This window comes from Pseudophryne corroboree, chromosome 2 (genome assembly GCF_028390025.1).
Source record: "Pseudophryne corroboree isolate aPseCor3 chromosome 2, aPseCor3.hap2, whole genome shotgun sequence".
NCBI classification, from domain to species: Eukaryota; Metazoa; Chordata; class Amphibia; order Anura; family Myobatrachidae; genus Pseudophryne; species Pseudophryne corroboree.
The window spans coordinates 433,009,866-433,023,885 of record NC_086445.1 but is presented as its reverse complement, the minus strand read 5'-3'; the positions used below and the strand labels follow the sequence as shown (position 1 = coordinate 433,023,885).

At 46.0% G+C, this 14,020-nt stretch overlaps 1 protein-coding gene across 2 annotated transcripts in view; it reads right to left on the bottom strand.

Moving 5' to 3' along the window:
• Positions 1 to 7,372, bottom strand: part of ALCAM (activated leukocyte cell adhesion molecule) — a 203,556-nt gene extending 196,184 nt beyond the window's left edge. The window contains exon 1 of one of the 2 annotated variants that reach the window (XM_063953609.1): positions 6,429 to 7,372. In XM_063953609.1, the coding sequence (XP_063809679.1) occupies positions 6,429 to 6,486 (58 nt within the window). In that variant the 5' untranslated portion in view covers positions 6,487 to 7,372. The remainder of the gene's footprint in view (positions 1 to 6,428) is intronic. The other variant, XM_063953608.1, reaches the window with a different exon arrangement.
• Between the last annotated feature and the right edge of the window lie 6,648 nt (positions 7,373 to 14,020).

The following is a 14,020-nucleotide window of genomic DNA, read 5'->3' as shown; positions in this document are numbered from 1 at the left end:
CATGCTTCCCATGTTATACCCGCAAACTTACAAAAAAAAAACAACAGTTTTGATAACTGGTAAACAAGACAATTGTGTAAAGTGGGTCTTCCTTTTCCAGCCTGTTAGAATGTCTGCTAATCGAATCCATCCTCTGATTAGCAAGCAGCCTAGTCACTGTATAATGGGCTGTCCATAAGGGAATGGATGAAATAGTCAAACAAGGTAATTAAGAAGTGGCACGCTAACAATGTCTGATTCAGCTATGGCCTAGGGCTCTAAAACCCACCTGCATACTCACTGACACAAGACACAAATTCTGCAGAACTGGGAAGTCATTGGGTAGAACCGTTTAAGCTAACACACCATGGTGCCAAACTAGCTAATCTCCGCTTCTGTGTTCAAAAAAGTATCTAAATGAAAGAGTCAGGAGTGTTAATACAGATCTGGCACATGGCGCCTGCACAGACATAGAACAAAACAGGTGTGTGACCTGGAGGGGAGCCCATATCTTCAGAACTGCCCAAGACCAAACAGATTTAATAAGCATATGTGCAGAACTAAACAATAGTTCAACATGTAAGTTATTTTTCATTCACATAAATAAGATTGTAATAATATGTGGAGATCAGTTCACTTCAGCACATGAAATTGTATATTGCCTCTATAACATCACACACCATCAGCATAAAAAAACAAAATCATGACATCACACAGTTCATTACTGGTGATGAAATTACAAATAAAATAAGAGTACCAATTATATATCTTATCTAATTAGGAGCTATATTTCAGTACATTTCAAGTATATTCCAAGGTTTTTAGTCTTCACAAAGCTTATCTTGCAAGGTGAGCCAAGTTCTGATAAACAGATGTAGGGTTATCAGGAGATTTTCTGTGGAGCGCAAACTGCAACAAATCCTTATTTCTCCTGAACTAACAGCTTGAGGTAATCAATACACAATGCACCCTATGCCGCTGAATGCAAAGTTGGGTCTCCAAACATGGTTTTTGGGTAACTAGCTTGTTAAGTGTAAAATATATTTGCATATCTCTCTTTTGGGATTCCAGGACAAAAGCACACCAACACTTGGAGTATAAGAACAATGGCACAGTGACACATGGACCTCCAGGTAATAAGAGTATAATATATATTGTGGAAAGTTCTGCCGTTTGCGTGTTACATTCTCATGAACACAGTCTTTATTATCACTGACAGAAACTATGTATTCTACAAACACAATATAAATGTAGCAACCAAAAGAAACACACATCACTGAACGCTGAATTTCTATGAAAAGAACTGTCTATTTAAATTGCTTAATAAAAGAGTGTAATAGGTTTTGTGTTGACTTAAAAGAACAGAGCATGTTAAATGCACAGTAACATACTGAATTAAAAAGGAGAAAATAAGAAAAGGAGGATAGGAGTGGAAGAAAAGGGTATGTGAATGGCCAGTTTTGCTTATTCACAACAATTCTTTCCAACTTTTTAGTCAATCAAGTTCATGAGTATAATTTAAATTACCATAAAGGTAATAATTTACCGATACAATTGTTTTTGCTGAGCATGTCAACCTATCTGCCTTAGAAACACACCCTGTAATATACGGTTCATTCTAAAATGTTACTTTTCTTGATTTAGGAACATTTGCTCATATTAGCTCTACTACAGAGGCACACCCTAAAGATAACATTCATTTCAGAAAACAGGCAGCACCATGGCTTTAAATATTGCTGGACCTAACAACGGTTATACCCCTTTCAAACTGACAAAAATTTCCCAGGTTATTGCACATTAACCCGGGAAATTGTTCAGTGTGAAAGGATACAGGAACAATATCCCAGGACAAGCGATCCGGCATTTCATCCCAGGTCTTGACCAGGGTTGAATCCGAGATCATCGCAGGATGCGATGCAGTGTGAACGGGTATGCCTGGTCAAGGCGACCCAGCACCCGTTCTCTGCAAGAGGCGGTGCTTGGAGATGATGATGATCTGAAGTCTGAAGGGGTTTCAAGTCGGGTTGCACCTGGGAAGCACCCGTGTACACATTCCCGTGTGCGACCCGGCTCTTGCCAGTCTAAAAGCGGTATAACAGGTAGAAACAAGGTCATATTTGAAATTATTTGAAAACAGATCATTTATTTATTTCAACATGGGATACAGAAAATAAATACAAATATTCTATTTAGTAAACATTTCAAATTGTTTTCATGCCTTTGATTAAAAATAAGGAGGGCGAAAGACCACTTACACGCTGCCATTAGAAGTATGGCTTGCGATTGGTGCTCTGGCTCCCATCCCATCTGACACCACTTAAGTTGGCAAAGCCTCAGGAAAAATGGCTGTATGTAACTGCCCTAGGGCTCCAACTGGAAGGGGACTGCACTGCTACCTTTTACTAAGTGGCAGTGCTGCTTAAAGCGCTAATGGTCTATTTCTGGAAAACTCTATTCAGATTAATGCCTTGTGTAATTACTATTCATTTCTTTTATTTTGAAAGACAAAATGAATGTTCATGTCCACCTACTGATGTTTTAGTTACATCTGTCACATTACTGCAGAGTGCTGAATTTACATCCTTACATTCCCTAAGTTGTATTGGCATTTTTGTCACAGTTCATTAGAATAGCATTGTAAAAGAGTACAATTCCACTGCAAGAGCTAGACTGTTTCACACGCTTAAATCTGTCTCCGACCAAGGTATAGGAAAAGCAAAACATAGAGAACACATTTCCACGCTAACCACGCTCCACTGAATTATAATAAAGTCAGAACCAGTTCAAAAATATAAAAAGCCCTAAGACACATCATGAGTAATCTACTGTCTAAAAAAAAGCCAAGCTTTATGTTGAAAGGATGAGCCATAAGACAGAATTGAATGAGACATAGCTGTCCATTTTAAAATAAACATTTTGTCCCAAAAGGCTGGTTAAAGGAGATCGTCAACATCAGACAAGAAGTATCCTATATAAACTAACAGTGAACATGCAATATGCTGGGACTTTACAAATAAACGATGATAGCCTATACATGAAATAAGCAGAAGTTTACTTAGAAAATGCATTTAACAAATACAGTACATGATCATTTACTGAAGAATACGTAAACAAAAAGGTACAAGGGAAAACAGTGCCTGCATTATTCTGCAACATAGCTTTTTAGAAACACACCATCAACAAGCATCCAATCTTCCATCTTCCAAGCTGACCATACACTAGGTCGATATCGTGTATGAATACACGATGTTGACTCATCGTGTGCACATCATGCATGTTTTGGGCACTATTACAATGCGATGTAGGCCCTGTGGGTCAAATGTCACATCCTCTGATCACACATGCAGCCCATATTATCCATCCTAATCGTATGCACATTGTACCATGTTCTATGCCCATACGATGCATTGTACGATTTTTTTGTTGTGTGGCACCCAATCGATCGTTTAACGAAGGGTCGTTAGCACCATAAGTGTCACTCGTGTGTCAGGGACTGCCATGGAGTTCAAGGGAAATTAGGATACGATCGCATCGGATGCGGGTCATCCTGATGTATGGCCAGTATTACATCTGTAAAATTAACATCTGCTGAAACTGCCTATAGATATAATATATCTGATTGACACCTAGGTCTGGATATAAGAAACTGTTCACCAAGGTTTTATGTGTAACACAATATAATGAGGAAAGTCACAATATGATTCAATGGAAACCGATGGTGCTTCTAATCTAAAGTTTCATTTATATGCTACCCAGCATAAGGCAATGCGCTTACAAAAATAAACAGCAGCACAGGAAAAATGAATATAGTTTTTGATGTATACATGATGTCAGTCTTAAAAATCAGGAACACCTACCGCAGAAACTATGTTTGTGCTTAAATTTCAACCAACACATGCTATACAGCCTACATCCACAAGTTGGCAGTGGTATTACATACCTATATCAGAGAACCTGTACAATAAGGACACAAAATACTGTAGATCATTACAGGATTCATGTAACTTGTAAATGACTTAAATAGTTTTCAACCAGAAAACAATCTAATGGATCTGTCATTAGTGCATACGATCCTTCTGAAAAACCTTCCAATTACAAACAGCTCAAATATCCTTCATGGTTATTAGTGTTATAGATGTTATGAAAAACACTTTTGGCTAAAACATTTGTGCAATTACTCCAAAATCAGTCAAGTCATTTCTTAAGAGAGACTATCCACTGAAATAACTTTACTCTACACTGGCACAGGACTGGTTCTACAGATTACAGCTTCCAAATTGCTTTACAATACTGGAGAGATAGATGCTGCTGTTAACTTCTGAAATAAAATTGTTTTATAGCCCACTAGCGCAGACAGTTGGAGATGTGAGAGCACTGGAAGATCAAGTAGCAAATATATGGCCACAAATCTTAGTTCTGCTGTGCTTTTTACAGGGGAGGAGATGGGTTGCTATAAAGAAAAAAGAAAGAGTGGCAAAAACCCTACAGCCACTCCCTTAAACGATTTTTTATTCTTCAACCAAAATGTCATACCTAAGGGAGGTCTTGTCAGAGTGCACCCCTGCCCCCACCAACAAAACTACACACACGTTAATAAAATGTATGGTTTTCTTGGGCAGTGTGTGTGTGTGTGTGTGTGTGTGTGTGTGTGTGTGTGTGTGTGTGTGTATATATATATATATATATATATATATATATATATATATAATAAACACACACACACACACGAACTTACATATTGGAAGCTGCTATATATTTCAACGTTTTATAATCTGGCAAGGCAGAATATGATCAGCTATTATTTAGCAGAAATCATGTCTCTTATCTCTGCATTCCTCTCACACTCCAGTACAAGTTGTTGAAGAAACCATTCACACCAAGCTGTAGAGACAAGTAGCCAAACCAGAATAACAGCTTTGACAAAAAAAAAAAAAAAAAAGTTTCCTTCTTCCGTTGCTCTTTTGTCTGAATAAATGGTAATGGTTTATAACTCCAAGGAAAAGATGAGTAAACAGCTCGCTCACTGTGCAAAGCAAATGTTAGTTTTCAAGGCAAGGAGTCTAAAATCTAAGAAAACCAAGAGTAAAATAAATTATATATATATATATATATATATATATATATACACACACACATATACACACACACACATACATGATAGATAAGACAGATGAGACAGCTATTACAGTAGATAATTAAAGCTACAATGTAAAACTGATTTGTGGGTCAAACAGCACACAAGTCACACATATTGTGTAACAAAACACAAAAAGCACTATTACACTAACAAACAAGATTCAACAAGAGGATTTATGATGCTTTCTCATTTACAGAAACACACAAATCAAGAGAGGGTCCCACTGAGTTTGGATGGTCTTTGTCCCAAACGCTAACATATAAACCATGTAAGGATTTCATAGCTTCCAGGCAATAGAGAAAGATAAATCACATTCAGAGGGGTAAAGAAGATGAAAAAGAAAACCTTTCTGCAGCTGTGCTTCATGAAGAAAAGCCATATAATACCACTCAAGTAGCAATGTGGATTTCGCTTAAAGACATTGACTGTGGTGTGTAAAGAAGCCATAGGCTTATTTGAAATACTTATGTATTATTATGTTAAGATTTCTATGTCATCCATAGCACACAGAAAAGGGTGAAGCAAAAATCCAACAAGAGTTGGATGAAAAGGCAACAAAAACACATTATTATAGTGAAGCTATCACATAATGAACCAGATACATAGACACTGGTAAGTCATACAGGTCTGTGAACAGATACTGTAATGAATGGGGGAGGGGCTCTTATTTGGGTGGCAAAGGTGTAAAGTTTCATGTGCTGGGAGAACAAAGGCTTTGTGTGGACTCCTCTTTAGGATTCGGGGTGTGCTGACACTATTGAACAAATAGTAATTTAAAAAAGCAACAAAAAGATACAGTATCATTCCGCTTAGCCTTTGCTTGCCCATCAAACCCAACAGGTTTGGGTAACAAAGATTCATTACTCCCACTAAGACAAGTTGCAGGGTTGCTGCTGCCGTGCCCGGCGCTACCAGCCAATTAGGAATGAAAGCCAATAGTTGGCATACTACCAGGCTACAGCACAGTATCAGGCAGAGGAGATGCCACCATCACATGCCCAATGCCACATTGTTATAGAAGGTGGATGCAGGTGATGGGAATTCTATTTGAAAAAGTGTTTGTTTGTTTTCTGAAATGCAGCCTATATACTGCAAGCACATACGTGCTGTGTACCTCTACATACATGTACATGACGTCACCAATGCCCCGCATGCCAGGCTGGGCACTACCCGAACGTAGAGCCATAAGGAGCAATCTTTAGTGTAGGTGGAATAAAACTTTGCTGTGTAGCTGTAACGCTAGATGTGCGGGAGAGCAGCACGGTGACACCGCATCCCCTCCCGCCGCCGCACACCCCATGCCCGCTGTTACCTGTCCGGAGGGTGGCCGCGCACAGCATACACACGGCCAGGAGGCTACTGACTGCCATGACCCGAGATCCGATCCCAAGACGCGGAGGGAGAACTGCCCGGACAGGCCGGGGTCTGCGGGGGCACCTGTGGCACTGGCGTCCAGGGATAACAGCGCACTCTCAGCTCCGGGGTATCACACTGCGCCAGTGTCCCCGGGTAACGATGCCCCCTGATGCCCTCACCCGGGAGACAGGGGAGAGCTCCGGGCTATCCTCCGGTGAGGGAACACAAGTTGAATCCGACAGAGTAAGTTGAGATACGGCAAATCCCGGCAGGTGCTGCCCGGTCACTGGGAGGCTCCGTCCCGCAGCTGCTACTCCTGCACACTGACTCTCCCTCCAGCAGCCTGCCTCACTCTCCTCCTCCCAGCTCAGACTGCCTACGCGCGCTCCCGCCGCCATGCGCGGCCACGCAGCAACACTGTTTCCGCGGTGCGGACGGGGTGCTACGGGGACGCGCGCAAACTTTACCAGGTGCCCCCTCTCGTCTGTGCGTCCCCGGGCAGCGGTGGCACTGTATAATCATGACATGGGGCGGCTGCCTGGCAGCAGTAGTATCCGCAGTGTCACACAGCGGCGCCAGCACCAACCCGAGCACCGGCTCCCCCAGCTGCAGCAGGTGTGAGGCTGCGCGCGCTCCCGGTCCGACAACAGGTGTCTCGCGCTGTCCTCCTCGCGGCGCTGCAGGACCTCGAGTGGGAAAATCTCATAAGGTGGGCGGGCACGCGCGTGGAACATATCCCGATTCCCAAGACCCTCGTCCTTGCCTAACGGCAAAGGGGGCGCCCTGCTCGTGACCTCGCACCTGCTCCCTCCCACGGAGCAGCAGCAGCAGTAGGGCGCGGGTTCCACCGCCAGTCCCCGGCAGCCGTGCACGACGGCATGGGGGAGGCTGAGATGATCGTGTCAGGTGCCGGCAGCACTGGGCTGGTGGGAGCGTGTTCCAGGATCCCTGCTGCGGGCAGAGCTCCAGGTGATGCCGGGCACTGTCAGCGGGAAGGAGTGGCGAGCCCGGGGGCGCTACTGTCACGCGGGCTCTCTCATCCGGACTTTATCCAAACTTATGTATAAAAGGGGAACGCGGCGGCTGTGCCCAACTTCTCCCAGTCACCCGGATCATCACTCAGCCCTGCCGGGTGTTACTGGCAGTGCCGCCTCCGGGGGATGGGATGAACGGCCGGCCTGCAGGTTACCTACTCCTGCAGAAGGATGGGCACATTCCTGAGGTTGACAGTGACCTCACCGGGTGGCCTGTTCCCGTCCGCTACCCCCTACTGCGTGTCCCTACTGTGTGCGGTGCTGCCACGGACAAGTGACCACAAATGGCACATACTGTATATGGTATACGGTATATGAGGGAGCCGGCGTCACTCCCCCGCACTGTACTACGGTGACTGCTGCTGCTGTGTACATGAGGTGTGCACTGTCTGCATACATTATACTGCTGCCCCTTCATCGCACATCGGGGGGAGCTGCTGTAGCAGTTTCAATAAAAGCAGATTGGTCCCAACAATGAGGTTACACAGAGTTCACACCCACTCGGGCCACTCGTGTTTAGTTGTGAGGTCTTCTTTATTATAAGTGGCCACAGCAGTTGGAATAGTTTGGAAAGTGGTAAAACGTTGACTGTAGCACTGTAATTGTTCTTTTCTCTGACGTCCTAGTGGATGCTGGGAACTCCGTAAGGACCATGGGGAATAGCGGCTCCGCAGGAGACTGGGCACAAAAGTAAAAGCTTTAGGACTACCTGGTGTGCACTGGCTCCTCCCCCTATGACCCTCCTCCAAGCCTCAGTTAGATTTTTGTGCCCGGCCGAGAAGGGTGCATGCTAGGTAGCTCTCCAGAGCTGCTTAGAGTAAAAGTTTTAAATAGTTTTTTTTATTTTCAGTGAGACCTGCTGGCAACAGGCTCACTGCATCGTGGGACTAAGGGGAGAAGAAGCGAACTCACCTGACTGCAGAGTGGATTGGGCTTCTTGGCTACTGGACATTAGCTCCAGAGGGACGATCACAGGTTCAGCCTGGATGGGTCCCGGAGCCGCGCCGCCGGCCACCTTACAGAGCCAGAAGAGCGAAGAGGTCCGGAGAAAGCGGCGGCAGAAGACGTTCCTGTCTTCAAATAAGGTAGTGCACAGCACTGCAGCTGTGCGCCATTGCTCTCAGCACACTTCACACTCCGGTCACTGAGGGTGCAGGGCGCTGGGGGGGAGCGCCCTGAGACGCAATAAAACTCTATAAAAACCTTATATGGCAAAAGAAATGCATCACATATAGCTCCTGGGCTATATGGATGCATTTAACCCCTGCCAGTTTTCCTGAAAAAAGCGGGAGAAAAGGCCGCCGTGAAGGGGGCAGAGCCTATCTCCTCAGCACACGAGCGCCATTTTCCCTCACAGTTCCACTGGAAGGAAGGCTCCCTGACTCTCCCCTGCAGTCCTGCTACAAGAATCAGGGTAAAACAAGAGAGGGGGGGCACTATTGGCAGCTAATATATAATACAGCAGCTATAAAAGGGAGTAACACTTATATAAGGTTATCCCTGCATATATATATAGCGCTCTGGTGTGTGCTGGCAAACTCTCCCTCTGTCTCCCCAAAGGGCTCGTGGGGTCCTGTCCTCTATCAGAGCATTCCCTGTGTGTGTGCTGTGTGTCGGTACGATTGTGTCGACATGTATGAGGAGGAAAATGATGTGGAGGCGGAGCAATTGCCTGTATTAGTGATGTCACCACCTAGGGAGTCGACACCTGACTGGATGGTCGTATGGCAGGAATTACGTGACAGTGTCAGCACTTTGCAAAAAACTGTTGACGACATGAGACAGCCGGCAAATCAGTTAGTGCCTGTCCAGGCGTCTCAAACACCGTCAGGGGCTCTAAAGCGCCCGTTACCTCAGATGGTCGACAGACTCCAGTATCGACGGTGACGAGACAAACGTAATGTCCAGTAGGGCCACACGTTACATGATCACGGCAATGAAGGAGGCTTTACACATTTCTGATACTACAAGTACCACAAAAAAAGGGTATTATGTGGGGTGTGAAAAAACTACCCATAGTTTTTCCTGAATCAGATGAATTAAATGAGGTGTGTGACAAAGCGTGGGTTTCCCCCGATAAGAAACTGCTGATTTTAAATAAATTATTGGCATTATACCCTTTCCCGCCAGAGGTTAGGGCGCGCTGGGAAACACCCCCTAGGGTAGATAAGGCGCTCACACGCTTATCAAAACAAGTGGCGTTACCGTCTCCTGATACGGCCGCCCTCAAGGAACCAGCTGATAAAAAGCTGGAAAATATCCTAAAAGGTATATACACACATACTGGTGTTATACTACGACCAGCAATCGCCTCAGCCTGGATGTGCAGCGCTGGAGTGGCTTGGTCGGATTCCCTGACTGAAAATATTGATACCCTGGATAGGGACAGTATATTACTGACTATATTGCATTTAAAAGATGCATTTTTATATATGCGTGATGCACAGAGGGATATTTGCACCCTGGCATCAAGAGTAAGTGCATTGTCCATTTCTGCCAGAAGAAGTTTATGGACACGACAGTGGTCAGGTGATGCGGATTCCAAACGGCATATGGAAGTTTTGCCGTATAAAGGGGAGGAGTTATTTGGGGTCAGTCTATCAGACCTGGTGGCGACGGCTGGGAAATCCACCTTTTTACCCCAGGTCACCTCTCAGCAGAAAAAGACACCGTCTTTTCAAACTCAGTCCTTTCGTCCCCATAAGGGCAAGCGGGCAAAAGGCCACTCATTTCTGCCCCGGGGCAGAGGAAGGGGAAAAAGACTGCAGCAAGCAGCCTCTTCCCAGGATCAGAAGCCCTCCCCCGCTTCTGCCAAGTCTTCAGCATGACGCTGGGGCTTTACAAGCGGACTCAGGCACGGTGGGGGCCCGTCTAAAAAATTTCAACGCGCAGTGGGCTCACTCGCAAGTGGACCCCTGGATCCTGCAGGTAGTATCACAGGGGTACAAATTGGAATTCGAGACGTCTCCCCCTCGCCGGTTCCTGAAGTCTGCTCTACCAACGTCTCCCTCCGACAGGGAGGCAGTATTGGAAGCTATTCACAAGCTGTATTCCCAGCAGGTGATAATCAAGGTACCCCTTCTACAACAGGGAAAGGGGTATTATTCCGCGCTGTTTGTGGTACCGAAGCCGGACGGCTCGGTGAGGCCGATTTTAAATCTGAAATCATTGAACACTTACATAAAAAGGTTCAAATTCAAGATGGAATCACTCAGAGCAGTGATAGCGAACCTCGAAGAAGGGGACTATATGGTGTCTCTGGACATCAAAGATGCTTATCTCCATGTCCCAATCTACCCTTCTCACCAAGGGTACCTCAGGTTTGTGGTACAGAACTGTCATTATCAGTTTCAGACGCTGCCGTTTGGATTGTCCACGGCACCACGGGTCTTTACCAAGGTAATGGCCGAAATGATGATTCTTCTTCGAAGAAAAGGCGTCTAAATTATCCCTTACTTGGACGATCTCCTGATAAGGGCAAGGTCCAGGGAACAGTTTGAGGTCGGAGTAGCACTATCTCAGGTGGTGCTACGTCAGCACGGGTGGATTCTAAATATTCCAAAATCGCAGCTGATTCCAACAACACGTCTACTGTTCCTAGGGATGATTCTGGACACAGTCCAGAAAAAGGTGTTTCTCCCGGAGGAGAAGGCCAGGGAGTTATCCGAGCTAGTCAGGAACCTCCTGAAACCAGGACAAGTGTCAGTGCATCAATGCACAAGGGTCCTGGGAAAGATGGTGGCTTCGTACGAAGCGATTCCATTCGGAAGATTCCATGCAAGAACTTTTCAGTGGGATCTGCTGGACAAATGGTCCGGATCGCATCTTCAGATGCATCAGCGGATAACCCTATCTCCAAGGACAAGGGTGTCTTTCCTGTGGTGGTTGCAGAGTGCTCATCTTCTAGAGGGCCGCAGATTCGGCATTCAGGACTGGATTCTGGTGACCACGGATGCCAGCCTGAGAGGCTGGGGAGCAGTCACACAGGGAAAAAATTTCCAGGGCTTGTGGTCAAGCATGGAAACGTCTCTTCATATAAATATCCTGGAACTAAGGGCTATTTACAATGCCCTAAGTCACAACTGGGAAGCAGACTTCCTCAGCAGACACGACCTCCACCCGGGGGAGTGGGGACTTCACCAAAAAGTCTTCCACGCGATTGTAAACCGTTGGGAAAAACCAAAGGTGGACATGATGGCGTCTCGTCTCAACAAGAAACTAGACAGATATTGCGCCAGGTCAAGGGACCCTCAGGCAATAGCGGAGGACGCTCTGGTAACACCGTGGGTGTACCAGTCGGTGTATGTGTTCCCTCCTCTGCCTCTCATACCCAAAGTACTGAGAATCATAAGAAGGAGAGGAGTAAGAACTATACTCGTGGCTCCAGATTGGCCAAGAAGGACTTGGTACCCGGAACTTCAAGAGATGCTCACGGAGGACCCGTGGCCTCTACCTCTCAGAAAGGACCTGCTCCAGCAGGGACCTTGTCTGTTCCAAGACTTACCGCGGCTGCGTTTGACGGCATGGAGGTTGAACGCCGGATCCTGAAGGAAAAAGGCATTCCAGATGAAGTCATCCCTACCCTGGTCAAGGCCAGGAAGGATGTAACCGCAAAACATTATCACCGCATTTGGCGGAAATATGTTGCGTGGTGTGAGGCCAGGAAGGCCCTACAGAGGAATTTCAACTGGGTCGTTTCCTGCATTTCCTGCAAACAGGACTATCTTTGGGCCTAAAATTAGGGTCCATTAAGGTTCAAATTTCGGCCCTGTCGATCTTCTTCCAAAAAGAACTGGCTTCAGTGCCTGAAGTTCATACGTTTGTCAAAGGGGTACTGCATATACAGCCTCCTTTTGTGCCTCCAGTGGCACCTTGGGATCTCAATGTAGTGTTGAGTCTCCTAAAATCACATTGGTTTGAACCACTCACCACTGTGGAATTGAAATATCTCACATGGAAAGTGGTCATGCTGTTAGCCCTGGCTTCAGCCAGGCGTGTCTCAGAATTGGCGGCTTTATCATATAAAAGCCCTTACCAAATTTTTTCATTCGGACAGGGCAGAACTGAGGACTCGCCTCAATTTCTTCCTAAGGTGGTTTCAGCGTTTCACATGAACCAGCCTATTGTGGTACCTGCGGCTACTAGGGACTTGGAGGACTCCAAGTTGCTGGACGTAGTCAGGGCCCTGAAAATATATGTTTCCAGGACGGCTGGAGTCAGAAAATCTGACTCGCTGTTTATCCTGTCTGCACCCAACAAGCTGGGTGCTCCTGCTTCTAAGCAGACGATTGCTCGTTGGATTTGTAGTACAATTCAGCTTGCACATTCTGTGGCTGGCCTGCCACAGCCAAAATCTGTAAAAGCCCATTCCACAAGGAAAGGGGCTCATCTTGGGCGGCTGCCCGAGGGGTCTCGGCTTTACAACTTTGCCGAGCAGCTACTTGGTCAGGGGCAAACACGTTTGCTAAATTCTACAAATTTGATACCCTGGCTGAGGAGGACCTGGAGTTCTCTCATTCGGTGCTGCAGAGTCATCCGCACTCTCCCACCCGTTTGGGAGCTTTGGTATAATCCCCATGGTCCTTACGGAGTTCCCAGCATCCACTAGGACGTCAGAGAAAATAAGAATTTACTTACCGATAATTCTATTTCTTGTAGTCCGTAGTGGATGCTGGGCGCCCATCCCAAGTGCGGATTGTCTGCAATACTTGTATATAGTTATTGTTACAAAAATCGGGTTGTTTATTGTTGTGAGCCGTCTTTTCAGAGGCTCCTACGTTTATCATACTGTTAACTGGGTTCAGATCACAAGTTGTACGGTGTGATTGGTGTGGCTGGTATGAGTCTTACCCGGGATTCAAGATCCTTCCTTATTATGTACGCTCGTCCGGGCACAGTATCCTAACTGAGGCTTGGAGGAGGGTCATAGGGGGAGGAGCCAGTGCACACCAGGTAGTCCTAAAGCTTTTACTTTTGTGCCCAGTCTCCTGCGGAGCCGCTATTCCCCATGGTCCTTACGGAGTTCCCAGCATCCACTACGGACTACGAGAAATAGAATTATCGGTAAGTAAATTCTTATTATTTCCACCATCTAGTGTCCATGCATGTACACATTACTTTGTATCAATCAAATAATACTACTTGCAGGATATTCCAGAAAACACCCATTTGTGGGATATTAAGGATCCCCGGATGTACACTGTAGCAGATATATCCGAAGGATGTAGTTATGTGACCGACGGTCACATAACCTCCCCCTACATCCCATCCCCACACAATACCGACCAACAGGGACTATTCACACTCGCCCCTTCCGGCATACCACTGCCGGGAGCTCGGAGGGAGGTATGATGACTGGCGACGCATACCACACCCACCTCAGATACATTCAAGCGAATATGGACTCCTTATTGCTGCAAATTGCAGTGATAAGCAAACCTTATTATGGAGCGTTAGGTTTAGGCACCCCTGTGGTGGGTTAGGTTTAGGCTGCAGGAAAGGGTGGTTACGTTTA